Raw genomic sequence first — 14177 nt, 5'->3', positions numbered from 1 at the left:
GTCAGCGAGGTAAGCTTGCAAGCATGGAAGCTTCAAGCAAGGTTAGCATCCAGGTAAGGGTGTTTGAACGAACACATGTGAGTGAGAACCGGCGCTTTAAATAGCCATCTAGTCCGGCGCTGGGTGATGACAGCTCCAGTCTTAAAGGTGTATGCGCACCTTTCCAAAAGTAAATGGTGGGGCGCATACACTTGTGGAAAGTGTAATTTAGGGTACCAAAGGTACCGGAACATTACAATACCCCCCCCTTAAGGCCTGCTCCTGAAGGCCTCTGGAGCTGGTTTGTCTGGGTATCTCGCATGAAAATTGCGGATTAATCTAGGGGCATGTATGTCAGAGGTGTTTAGCCAGGTGTCGTCTTGGGGCCCATAGTTCTTCCATCTAACCAAGTACTGAAGTCTTCTTCTGTAGATACGAGAATCCAGAATCTCTTTTATCTCGTATTCTTCTCCACCTTCAACTTGTACAGGAGGGGGAGGTGGAATATTAGGCCTTATTCCTTGGTCCGGAACATGGGGTTTTAGTAGCGACACATGGAAAATGGGATGGATTTTTAGGTCCATTGGCAATGTAAGCTGCACTGCAGCTTTTCCAATAAGTTTCTTGATTGGGAAAGGTCCCAAGAACAGAGGTCCAAGCTTTTTGCTAGGGATCTTCAGTCTCAAGTTTTTTGTTGAGAGCCAAACGAGGTCCCCGATAGTATACTGTGGAGAAGGTCTTCTACAAAGATCATAGTACTTCTTTTGTTGACTGTGAGCGTGTGCAATGTTAGTATTTAGTAAGCCCAGAGAATCCTTTATTTGGGTAAGATAGTCTGAGGCTACTGGGTTATTTGAAGGAAGGATGCGTGGAGGGAGAATAGAGGGATGGAACCCATAGTTCAAGTAGAACAGACTCTGCTTGGTTGTACTGTGAGTTGCGTTGTTGTAGGCAAATTCTGCCAGGGGGAGAAGATCCAACCAATCATCCTGTTGGTAAGAAGTGTAACAACGTAAATACTGCTCTATGCATTGGTTGACTCTTTCAGTCTGTCCGTTGGTCTGCGGATGGTAAGGAGAAGTGAGCTTCCGCTCAATCCGTAGTATGTGACATAGTTCTTGCCAGAATTTAGAAATAAATTGGGATCCACGGTCAGACAGAAGAGTTTTTGGGATACCATGTAATCTGAAGACATGTTTCATCAGGAGTTCTGCCGTTTGTTTGGACGAAGGTAGTCTGCGAATAGCAATGAAATGTGCCATCTTTGTCAGATGGTCCACTGACACCAAGATGGTATTAAATCCTTTGGAAGGAGGCAATTCTACGATGAAGTCCAATGACAAAACCTCCCATGGAGTTTGGGGTATTGGTAGACTGCATAGTAGACCGGATGGTCTCGTAGTGTCAATTTTGGACCTGGCACAGACATTGCATGAAGAGACGAATTTTTGTATAGATGTTTTCATGTCAGGCCACCAGAATTGTCGAGAAATCAAATTGAAAGTCTTTGTCATACCCATATGTCCTGCCATAGGCACATCATGCGATAATTCCAAGATCTTGGTGCGTAGGGTAGGTGGTATGTAAAGTTTGTCGTTGTAGTAGAGGAAGCCTTCTGCATCAGTATTTAGTTGTGGTGGGGGTGAATCCAAACTTATACCATGCAGAACCTCTTCCTTTAAGGAACGGACAACTCCAATAATGCGTTTGTGAGGTATTATAGGAACGGAAGGGATTTCAAAGTAGTTTTCTTCAGTTAGTCGTGATAGTGCATCCGCCTTTTTGTTCTTATCTGCAGGTGTGTAGGTCACTAGGAAGTTAAACCTTAGAAAGAATAGTGACCATCGTACCTGTCGATGCGAGAGAGTTTTGCTAGTCTGAAGATATTGGAGGTTTTTATGGTCCGTGTATATAATTATTGGTAGTTGGGTGCCTTCGAGTAAATGTCGCCAATTCTCCAGAGCCAATTTTATAGCAAGCAGTTCCTTTTCACCCACGGGGTAATTTGTCTCGGGACTGCTCAGGGATTTAGAAAAAAAATCGACTGGATGAAGTGGGGAAGTGTGGGTAGGTCGTTGGGAGAGTATTGCTCCTACTGCCATGTTTGACGCATCTACCTCCAGAATGTACTGGAGGGATGGGTCTGGATGGCGTAATATGGGATCGGAAGTAAACCTTGTCTTTAACAAGTGGAAAGCCTTATTTGCTTCTTCTGACCATTTAAATGGTATTTTTATGCTAGTGAGCTGTGTGAGGGGTCTCACAATAGCAGAAAAGTTTTTTATGAACTTCCTGTAGAAATTTGAAAATCCCAGAAATCGCTGTAGCGCCTTGCGTGTAGTTGGTGTAGGCCAATCCTGAATGCAGGATATTTTACTCATGTCCATCTCGATTCCTGTTTTGGATATGATGTAGCCTAGAAAGAGTACCTCATCTTTATGGAACAAGCATTTCTTCAGCTTCACATAAAGATTATGTGCAAGCAATCTCGATAATACAAGTCTTACATGCCTTATGTGTTCAGACAGGGTCCGTGAATATATAAGTATATTGTCCAGATATACCACAACACAGACATCTAGTAAGTCTTTAAAAATATAGTTTATAAATCGTTGGAAAACTGCAGGGGCATTGCATAGGCCGAATGGCATCACAAGATATTCGAACAATCCGTATCTAGTTCTGAATGCAGTCTTCCACTCGTGTCCATCACGGATTGGAATGAGATTGTATGCTCCTTTCAGGTCTAATTTTGAAAAATAGGTAGCTACACGCACCTGCTCAATGAGCTCAGGGATAAGCGGTAGAGGATAGCGATCTTTTATTGTAATAGCATTCAATTTCCTGTAGTCGATGATAGGTCTGAGACTTGAATCTTTATTGGGAACAAAAAAGAGTCCTGCTGCTGTGGAAGAAGTGGAAGGTCTAATAAAACCTTTTTCCAAGTTCTCATCCAAATAGGTTTTGAGATGGGCATGTTCATCCTGTGAAAGAGGATAAACATGACCGAACGGCAATTTGCTATTTGGGAGTAGATCAATGCTACAATCATAGTCTCGATGAGGAGGTAATGCTTGAGCATTTTTCTCAAGAAAAACCTCAGAAAGATCCTGATAACATAGTGGTGCAATCTCATCTGTCACCACAGACAGAATCTTCCCGGAAAACGGGAGGTTACACGTTTCCTCGCAATAACAAGAAGGGAAGGTCAAGGACCGTTTCTTCCAATCTATGGTTGGTTGGTGTGTGTGCAACCAGGGAAGTCCCAACACAATGGGAAAGTGGGGTGATGGTATTAAATCGAAGGTAAAAGTCTCCCTATGAGACTCGTTAATAGTGACTAGAAGTGCTTGTGTCTGATCGGTGATCGGACCAGAAGATAACGGAACACCGGTAATAAGACTTACTGAGACAGGTTTGAGTTTAGAAATAATAGGAATTTTATTTAATGCAGCAAAACATATATCCATATAATTTCCACAAGATCCTGTGTCAATCATGGCCTTAGTAGTAATCCTGTTCTGGTCCCACTGTAATGTCAAAAAAACAGAAATGTAGGGGTTAGTGAATGAAGTTGTCAATCCTCCTAGGGAGACATGTGAACACTCACCCTTCTTTTTGTTGACTAGGGGACAGACGTTTATCTTGTGATCCGGGGATGCACAGTACAAGCAGAGATTTTCATTTCGTCTTTTGGCTTTTTCCATAGTTGATAGCGGTGGGCGTATGGTTCCTACCTCCATAGGAACGGCCAGACTCCGAGAGGAAACGGATAATGGCATTCCCATCTTTTCAGCCTTTCTTTCTCGTAGTCTTCTATCTATGGTAATACTGAGTTGTATTAATGCATCCAGGGTTTTTGGCAGATCCGCTCGGGCAAGCTCATCCTTAACGGCTTCTGATAGGCCAAGCCTAAATTGGGTTTTCAGAGATGCATCATTCCATTCTGAATCAAGGGTCCATCTCTTGAACTCTGCGACAAAGTCTTCTACAGGCCTCCTTCCTTGTTTCAAGGATCTTAACTGAAGATCAGCAGTACTCTGCCTATTGGGGTCATCATATAGGCTAGTGAGCTCTGCCAGGAACAAGGCATAGGAGTTGAGAAGCTGGTCGTTTTTCTCAAAAAGAGAATCTGCCCAGGCTCGAGGATCGCTTGATAGGTAAGAAATAATAGTACAAACCTTAATGTGATCAGTAAGGTAGGTACGAGGTTTTAGCAAAAAAAGTAACTCACATGCGTTTTTAAATTCGCGAAATTTTTTGCGATCGCCTGTAAATACCAAAGGGGGATTTATCTTGGGTTCAGGGGACTGAGCAGAGGTAAGTTGTGTCAGTCTAATTACCTGCTGCGACAGAGCCTGATTGTCTTCTTTTAATTCAGCAAGTGCGTGTATTAACGCAGATACTTGCTGTTTTAATTGTGTCACCTGAGTGGTTATTTCTGCTGAATCCATTTTTTGGTTCGTTCAATCTGTAACGCTTCTGCGTTTCTTATATGGTGTGGATTTTCAGCTGCAGAAATAGTTCCACGTCAGTAGTCATGTAAGAGATATGCTGAGATACCATTCCCAACCTCAATGACTCATCATGTGTGGAAGGTCTTATTTCAGCCAGTAAATACACACAATTAGCAAGCTGGTTCCTAGAGTGACTTTATGTATGTGGTAACACAATGATGAAGGTTGAGGGATAGGTTGAGTGGAGGTGGTAGGTGATAGACACTTGAAGGTGAGACAGTAGCAGATGGATGCAGGAAGGTTTAGCAATGTTGTATGATAGCAGATGATAGAATAGCAGGTGGACATACAAAAGAGATCAACCCAGTGCAGAAAAGTAGCAGTAGTCTCAAGAGCTAGCAATCTAGTTATGCAGATGTGATAAACAGTCTTTACTATGCAGAGCTAGATAGTGTAAGCTTAGTATAAGTTTATAGAGAATTCCCCTGCGGGGTACTTAGCACTATTAGCGATACAGCCGAAGGGTGGTTCAGGAGAGGCGGATGATCCAGTAGCGGGATACAGGGATCAGCGCGGCGAGGTTCCGTCAGCGAGGTAAGCTTGCAAGCATGGAAGCTTCAAGCAAGGTTAGCATCCAGGTAAGGGTGTTTGAACGAACACATGTGAGTGAGAACCGGCGCTTTAAATAGCCATCTAGTCCGGCGCTGGGTGATGACAGCTCCAGTCTTAAAGGTGTATGCGCACCTTTCCAAAAGTAAATGGTGGGGCGCATACACTTGTGGAAAGTGTAATTTAGGGTACCAAAGGTACCGGAACATTACACTCCCCCCCCTCCCCCAGTGCCACATTTGGCACCTTTCAGGGGGGAGGGGCTGGGGGTACCTATTTTTGACAGGTACCCTGTCCCCACTTCCATCTGACCTCGCCGCGGCGAGGGATCGTCAAACGTTCGGTCCCCTCCTACTCCCTCTGCTTCCAGGCTTATTACCGAGCGCAGCGCGCTTCGCGCATGCGCAGTAGGGTTTCGGCCGTGCAGTCGCAAGGCTTCACTGCCGGGCTCCCTTACCGGCAATGGCGGCAGCATCCGACGTCGCTGGACTCCAGGACTGGTAAGTGTCCTAATAATAAAAGTCAACAGCTACAGTGTGTGTAGCTGCTGATTTTTACATTATGGAGGGGGGGAGGAACTCCGCTTTAAAGTGTTACTAAACCCTCAACAGTAAAATCTGTCTGTAGATGCAGCATGTCACGTGCAGAGGGGGGGGGGAGCACAGGGTGCTTGAGCACCTGCCCCTTTGCCCCTTGATGCCCAAAGTGACCTTATGTCAAGGCAGACATCCCAAGTATCCTGCAAGGTGCGGGAGTCTCCCGCATTTGGGCTGCGGCTCCCTCACACCCGCATGTACCGCACGATGTCCCGGCTGCCCAGCCGTCAGCGTATCCCCGAGTCAGAATGGAGCTGATGCTTACTTTATAGTTCCGGTTCCACCCTGTCACAGGCGGAGTGATATCAAATGCACTCCGTCTGTGAGAGGAGGGAGAGATACAGGAAGCATCGGCTCTGCATGCTTCCTCCAGCGCCGCTCCTCATACTCCGGCGTTGATGTGTCTTAGAGGAGCCAGCATTTCCTGGCCAGCAGTACCCACCAGCAGTACCAGCCAGCAGTAACCACTGGCAGTACCAGGTACCAGCCACCAGTACGCGGTACCCACCAGCAGTACCAGCCAGCAGTACCAGCCACCAGTACCCTCCAGCAGTACCAGCCACCAGTACCCTCCAGCAGTACCAGCCAGCAGTAACCACCAGCAGGTAAACCACAGTGCATCCATGTGATCTGTGTGTTAATTGTTGCAATATGTTTTAAAATATCTAGTTGTGTTCTGTCATAATAAAATGTCATGTCCTTGTTCATACATGTATGAACAAAGACATGACATTTTCTGGCTGCCTAAGTCACATGTGCTAGGGGTGCAACTATCCCCCTGCACATAATTGTAAATATCCCAGCATGTGCAGTGTTCCTGACTTCTAAATTTTTCTGCCCTATCAATACAGAATCATCCGTATCGATACACGTATCAGGAAGGAATGCATCATGATAAATTGCTGTATTGAAATTTTGAGCACAGTCCTATTTAAAGCCCCGTTCCATGTGCGCCTTTTATACTTTGAGCACCTGCCCCTCCAAAGGTCTCTGCGCAGCCCTGAGATGCAGAAAATTCACTGTATCTAGAATAATAAGCATTGCCCATTACACATTAGTCAACATGCGATGTGTAGCTCTAACTGCCAGCATGAACCCTAAATGTTAACTGAGCATCTGCCCCTCCAAAGGTCTCTGCACGGCCCTGAGATGCAGAATAGCACACTTGTTATACTCACTGTGTAACTTAAGTGAGTAATCCTCTGCATTGTGTAAAAAGGCTGTGTGATCCTCTATGCACAGATCCTCCCTCTCCTGCGCCTTCACTTTGGACAAGTCCAGATAAGACACAGTAAGTGTAGTTCAGCTGCACATGCTCAGTTTGGTCTCTACTGCTGGTTTTAGCTGAGCTATTGAAGTCACATGGTATTATCATCACACATTTGGGCGGGTATTCAGATCCTAAATGACAGCCCAGTCCCTCCCTCCTACTCCATGCCCAGTAACTAAAGAAGAACACAGTGGATGGGATGTCACATGTTGATTGATGGATGCTCCGCCTCCCATAAAAGCATGAGGATACAGGCTATAGAGGATTTCAAGAGGCAGTGATTCCATAAAGGAAATCACACCCCTGTACTGTACATGTTTTTGCACTGTTCTATTTTGACTTCTCAACAGCATCAGTTACTGGCTGCAGACGTGCATATTGAGGTCATAAATCTTTCTAAACTTTTATAAATACATTTTTTCCCAATTTCTAAATTCATAAATAAGACAGATCATGCCAAAAATGTGTTATGTTTTATTTTTTAATATTTGTGATCCTTCTTTCTCTCTTTCAGTGCCTTTCCTTTCTCTCTCTCTCTCTCTCTCTCTCTCTCTCTCTCCCCCCTGTCTTCCTTATCGCACCTCGCAACTAACACCCCACCCCCTGTCATCCTCATCTTCATCACACCTGGCAACCCACTGATACCTTGCTATCCTCATCACATCTGGCACCCGACTGATACCTTGGTAACACCCCACCCCCTACCATCCTCATCACACCTGGCACCCCCCTGATACCTTACTAACACCACCACCACCTTTCATTCTCATCTTCATCACACCTCGCAACCCACTGATTCCTTGCTAACACCCCACCCCCTGTCATCCTCATCTTTATCACACCTGACAACCCACTGATACCTTGCTAACACCCCACCTCCTGACATCCTCATTACACCTGGCAACCCACTGATACCCTTCTTACTCTCCACCTCCTGTTGTCGTCATCTTCATCACCCCTGGCAACCCACTGATACCTTGCTAACACCCTACCCCCTTTCATCCTCAGCTTCATCACATCTGGCACCCCACTGCAACCTTGCTAACACCCCCACCCCCTGTCACCCTCCTCTTAATCACACCTGGCAACCCACTGATACCTTGCTAACACCCCACCCCCTACCATCCTCATCACACCTGGAAACCCACTGATACCTTACAAACACCCCACCCCCTGTCATCCTCAACCTCATCACACCTGGCAACCCACTGATACCTTGCTAACACCCCACCCCCTGTCATCCTCATCTTCATCATACCTGGCAACCCATTGATACCTTACTAACACCCTATCCCCTTTTATCCTCAGCTTCATCACACCTGGCACCCCACTGCAACCTTACTAACACCCCAACCACTGTCATTCTCATGTTCATCACAACTGGCACCCCACTGCAACCTTGATAAAACCCCAACCACTGTCATCCTCATGTTCATCACAACTGGCACCCCACTGCAACCTTTCTAACACCCCACCCCCTGTCATCCTCCTCTTCTTCACACCTTGCAACCCACTGATACCTCACTAACACCCCACCCCCTGCCATCCTCCACCTCATCTTCATCACACCTGGCAACCCACTGCAACCTTGCTAACACCCCACCCTCTGTCATCCTCATCACACCTAGCATCCACTGCAACCTTGCTAACAGCCCACCCCCTGTCATCCTCATTAAACCTGGCACCCCACTACAACCTTGCTAACACCCCACCCCTTGTCATCCTCATCACAGGTAAGAGGAACTCCTTGTCACACAGAAGCACTCCACCTGCTTCTGTGTGTTTACATCAGGCACCCAGGGGGGACATAGCCCACATTTGCTGGTGGGTACCCTGGGTCCCAGCGCCACAACTGCCCACATCGCTGTTTAATTGGGGATGCTGGAGGTGCCTTCTTTCCCTGCCTGTCAGGACTGTATCATGGAGCTGAGTGAAGTGTTGTGAAACTCCTCCTCAGCTCCACGCTACAGTCCTGACACTCGGAGCTCTGTCAGCAGCACTGTGCTTAAAAAAGCACAGGGATACAGTAAATATCAATCTGCCTTTGTGAGACAGCTGGTGGAATGGGGCACTAGTAAGAGAGGAGGGGGGACTCGGTGAGAAAGCTGGGGGGAGCACTAGTAAGAGAGGAAGGGGGAATTGGTGAGAGAGCTGGGGGGGGGGGGCACTAGTAAGAGAGGAGGGGGCAATTTGTGAGAGAGCTGGGGGGGCACTAGTAAGAGAGGAGAGGGGAATTGGTGAGAGAGATGGGGGGGGCAGTAGTAAGAGAGGAGGAGGGAATTGGTGAGAGAGCTGGGGGGCACTAGTAAGAGGGGGGGGGAATTGATGAGAGAGCTGGGGGGCACTAGTAAGAGAGGAGGGGGGAATTGATGAGAGAGCTGGGGGGCAGTAGTAAGAGAGGAGGGGGGAATTGGTGAGAGAGCTGGGGGGCAGTAGTAAGAGGAGGTGGAATTGGTAAGAAAGCTGGGGGGGCATTAGTAAGAGAGGAGAGGGGAATTGGTTAGAGAGCTGGGGGCACTAGTAAGGGGGAGGATTGGTGAGAGAGCTGGGGGGGCAGTAGTAAGATAGGAGGGGGAAATTGATCAGAGACATGGGGGGAACTAATAAGAGAGGAGGGGGGGGAATTGGTGAGAGAGCTGGGGGGGCATTAGTAAGAGAGGAGAGGGAAATTGATCAGAGAGCTGGGGGGGGGACTAATAAGAGAGGAGGGGGGGAATGGGTGAGAGAGCTGGGGTGGGGGCATTAGTAAGAGAGGAGGGGGAATAGGTGACAGAGTTGGGGGGCATTAGTAAGAGAGAAGGGGGAATTGGTGAGAGAGCTAAGGCCGGGGGGCATTAGTAGGAGAGGAAGGAGGAATTAGTGAGAGAGCTGGCATTAGTAGGAGAGGAAGGAGGAATTAGTGAGAGAGAGCTGGGGGGAGGCACAAGTAAGAGAGGAGGATAGAATTGGTGAGAGAGCGTGGGGGGGGGGGGATTAGTAAGACAGGAGAGGGGAATCGGTGAGAGAGCTTGGGGGGGCATTAGTCATAGAGGAGGAGGGAATTGAAGAGAGAGCTGGGGGGGCATTAGTAAGAGAGAAGGGGGATTGGTGAGAGAGCTGGGGGGCATTAGTAAGAAAGGAGGGGGGCATTGGTGAGAGAGCTTGGGGGGGCATAAGTAAGAGAGGAGGGGAAGCATTGGTGAGAGAGCTTGGGGGGGCGTTAGTAAGAGAGGAGGGGAAGCATTGGTGAGAGAGCTGGTCCTTAGGTGGTTAAGATAACAAGATCATAGATTTTTTTTTTTTTTATGGCCAAACAAGGCTTTCTTTTCAGATATTGTCTTGCAAAAATTATATTTTTAACTCACAATCCTTAGACTCACAATCCTTAGACACACAATCCTTAGGCAAAAAAAAAAAAAAAAACACACAACAAAACTAAACAAAAAACACTTTTTATATTTTTTTGAGCAGTGTTAGTTTAAAAAATAGTGTTACTGTTAGTGTTAGTGTTTCAGACTCATTAAAACTTTGGAATAAGTTTAAAAAGGAGGGATCTCTGATCTCCAACCCTCCTCCGGGAGCCTCATTCCTAGGAGACCCCAGATTTGTAGAAGCTTTTGTCTCCCCTTCAGATTTCTCACAATGGATAGAGAGAAATATTATTAAACTTTCAGATTTCTATCATGGAGGAGTATTTCTTCCTTTTACCCATTTTTCCAATTCATACAACATGCCAGATTCAGAGAAATCAAACTATTTACGAATTAGACAATTTTTTGAATCATCTCTCCCTAAGCCCTCCGGTTCTCCAGTAACAGGCTTCGAACATATCTGCTCTACAACACCCGGGGGCAGAGGTCTCATCTCTATCATATACAGTGATCTTAACTCTCAACACTTAGATGTTAAATTATCATATATGCTGAAATGGGAGACAGACCTTAAGCCTCGGTTTCCACTAGTGCGGCTACGAAGTCGTGCTACTTCTAGCACGACTTCGTAGCGAAAGTAAACTGCGGCTTCAGTGAGACTTGTCCCTCATATATAGAGGGAAGTCGCACTGAAGGCGGCTCAAAAGTAGTGCACGATCTACTTTTGAAGTTGCCGCAACTGAAGCCGCGGCAGTGGAAACGGGCCCCATTGAAAACAATGGGTTTTGACTTGCTGTGCGACTTGACATGTGTCAAGTCGCACCGCAAGTCGCACTAGTGGAAACCGAGCCTGATGCGGTGTACTCGGTTGGTGAATGAAATCAAATGTGGTCAAACTTGCGCAAATGCACCAGATCCCTTTCTATTAGAGAGACGGCAGTTAAGCTATTCACCAGGTGGTACTACACGCCGGTCCAATTAAATAAATTCTTTCCAGACACCTCCCCTCTATGTTTTCGTGGTTGTCCAGACCTTGGACCACTCTTACATATATTTTGGGAGTGTGACAGGGTCAAACAAGTATGGTCCGAACTGTTCAAGATTGTGGACAAGATGGCCGGTAAGAGTCTTGAACTGACACACTTCCACTGCATATTTTTCCAGAACATACACGATACACCCTCCCAATTCCAACAACTTGTCCACACGATCTGTGTTGCCGCTCACTGGACAAATTGCTCTACACTGGAAAAAAAATGTTGTCCCCTTACCACAGGTTCTTAGTAGAGTTGAGGAAATAAGACATATGGAGTATTTACAACACTCCATTACTAACACCAAACACTTATATGACCTTAAGTGGAACCCTTGGCTCACGTACAAAGCTTCACAAACTGATGCACCTCCAGTCAATCCCTAATACTATATGTTAGCATTAACCTTTACCTCAATATACCGTTTGTTCATTACTGAGTCCTATTGACATTGATATACTTTAATATCTTGCTATTACTGATGATATTACAGTTGGTTTTTCTAAAAAGAAGAGGAGAACCTTTATTTTTTATTGTTTGGATCTATATTTTCATATTTATATTACAAAACTATATGTATGATGTATGGATGTTTTATTATACATTGTATGTTTTGTACCGAAACACTTTCAATAAACGTTTTTAGACAAAAAAATAAAAATAAATAGTGTTACTGCACATAATGTGCATATTTTATCCTGTAGTTTGTCCTGTTTAAAATTACACTATAATTATGATTCTGGTACAAGGCATTTCAAAGTTATTTACAAATTAAATAAAGTGTTTTTTTTTTGTTTTTTTTTTAATTGTGCGCGTTTTTAAATGGGAAAATTTGTAAATGTATGTTAAATGTGTAAAAATATTAACAAACAAAACAAAAATAAAAAAAGTTTATATATTAATGGTTAAAAAAATAGAAGCAAATAAAAAAAAGCAGCAGTAAGTTATTGGTTGAAGATAGGAGAAAAGGGAGTTAATTAGGGATAATTAAAGTAAAAAAAAAATGACGTTTTTTGAGGCCTGTGTAACACGCCCAAAATCTGCAACTTAAACTGTGTAAAGCGATTCCTAAAGGCCCGTACACACGTACCGATTGTCGGCCGAAAATGTTCGGCTGCCGAACGATCGGCCGATTTTCGGCTTGTTAGTATGATGCTTCCGACAGCCGACAGCGCACTTTCGGCCGAAAAGAATCTGTCTTGCAAGCATTAAAATTTTAGTATGCCGACACCAGAACGGCCGATTGTTCGCCAGTCAATACAGAATTCGGCCGACAGACAGCAGATTTGCAAGACTGGGCATGCTCAGAAAAGAAAAAACACAGGGAAAGTTAACCATCACATGACATCACTTCTGCAGTCGGCTGTAGTCGGCGGACAAAATTCTTGTGCAGTCTTTTGCACTTTTAAACAGACACGACAGCCCGGGGACAAAAGACGGCCGATCGTTCGGCCGACGATCGGTACGTGTGTACGGGGCTTTACTGTTAAAGTGGTAAGGTTGTGAAGCTCCTTTCCACAGTTGGTAGTGTTGGCGGGGAATATAGATTAATTAAAAAAAACATTTTGATGTGTTTCTTAGCAAAACCAATGTACAGGGATATGGATAATGTTAGTGACATAAACATGCACACACTCAGAATGGACTGGTGTCTTTATTCATCCTTACCAGTTATGTAACTATTCACCAATGAACTTACTGGGTGGAAAAGTGCCATAATAAAATGATCCTCGATCTGTCTGTGTCCACTGGAATTCCTCTTCTGCCCAGCTCGGTAGTACCAGTGACAACACTTGGGTCACCCAGAGCACCGGGAACAACATTCTGCAGCAGAGGTGATGGTGAATTCACTGTATCTAGAATAATAAGCATTGCCCATTACACATTGGTCAACATGCGATGTGTAGCTCTAACTGCCAGCATGAACCCTAAATGTTAACTGGGAATAGCATCATCTGCCAAGCTGTGTTCTTGGTATCATGTCCTATACCAGGGGTCCCCAAACCATGGCCCACAGGCCACATATGGCTAGCTATGAGATTTCATCCAGCCGGCAGCAACCGTCCATGAAATATACCAGCTGGCTGGCAGTGGAAGAGCTGGTCTGGGTATTATACTATGGAGAGCAGTGCATCCACTACTAGCCAGCCATGTCCCCCCCACCCCCCAACTATGCCATGGTTGATTGTTAGGATCCAGCACTCCAGGATGGGGGGACTCTGCTAGGCACACATGAATGTAAAGGAGGGGGGGGGACTCTCATGGAAGTAAGAGGGACTCTCATGGGCACTCCTGAATGTAAGGTGAACTCTGATTGGCATTTCTCAGTGTTAAGAGGTGTTCTGATGGCCACTCTTGGATTTAAGTGTGGACTTTGATGGGCACTCCAGGATGTAATGGGGGAATCTGATAGTCACTCCTAAATGTTAGGATGGGTGATTCTGATGGGTGCTACTGGACTTAATAATGGACTCCAAATATTACTCTTCAATGTAAGGGGAGACTGTGATGGGCACTCCTGGATGTAAAAGGGGGGGATTCTGGTGGGCACTCCTCGATTTAGTAATGGACTCCAAAAGTTACTCCTTAATGTAAAGGGGGACTATGATGGGCACTCCTGGATTTAACAGGGGAAGATTCTGATGGGCACTCCTGGGTTTAGTAATGGACTCAGAAGGTAACTCCTTGATGTAAGGAGGGACTATGATGGGCACTCCTGGATGTAAAAGGGGGGGATTCTGACTGACACTCCTGGATTTAGTAATGGACTCCAAAGGTTACTCCTTGATGTAAGGGGGAAAGTGGACTTTGATGGGCACTCCAGGATGTAAGGGGGAATCTGATAGTCACTCCTAAATATTAGGATGGGGGATTCTGATGGG

The 14177-nt window shown here is 45.6% G+C and overlaps 1 protein-coding gene across 3 annotated transcripts in view; it reads right to left on the bottom strand.

The window, feature by feature from the left end:
- The window catches only part of LCTL (lactase like), a 79151-nt gene extending 66031 nt beyond the window's left edge, over positions 1-13120 (bottom strand). For all 3 annotated transcript variants that reach the window (XM_082253014.1, XM_082253016.1, XM_082253015.1), the window contains exon 1: positions 12995-13120. In XM_082253014.1, coding sequence (XP_082109140.1) covers positions 12995-13118 — 124 coding nt within the window. In that variant the 5' untranslated portion in view covers positions 13119-13120. The remainder of the gene's footprint in view (positions 1-12994) is intronic.
- Positions 13121-14177: the final 1057 nt, after the last annotated feature.

The sequence above is a fragment of the Pelophylax lessonae genome, assembly GCF_965119305.1.
Source record: "Pelophylax lessonae genome assembly, chromosome: 4".
NCBI classification, from domain to species: Eukaryota; Metazoa; Chordata; class Amphibia; order Anura; family Ranidae; genus Pelophylax; species Pelophylax lessonae.
This window is presented reverse-complemented; position numbering and strand designations above follow the sequence as displayed.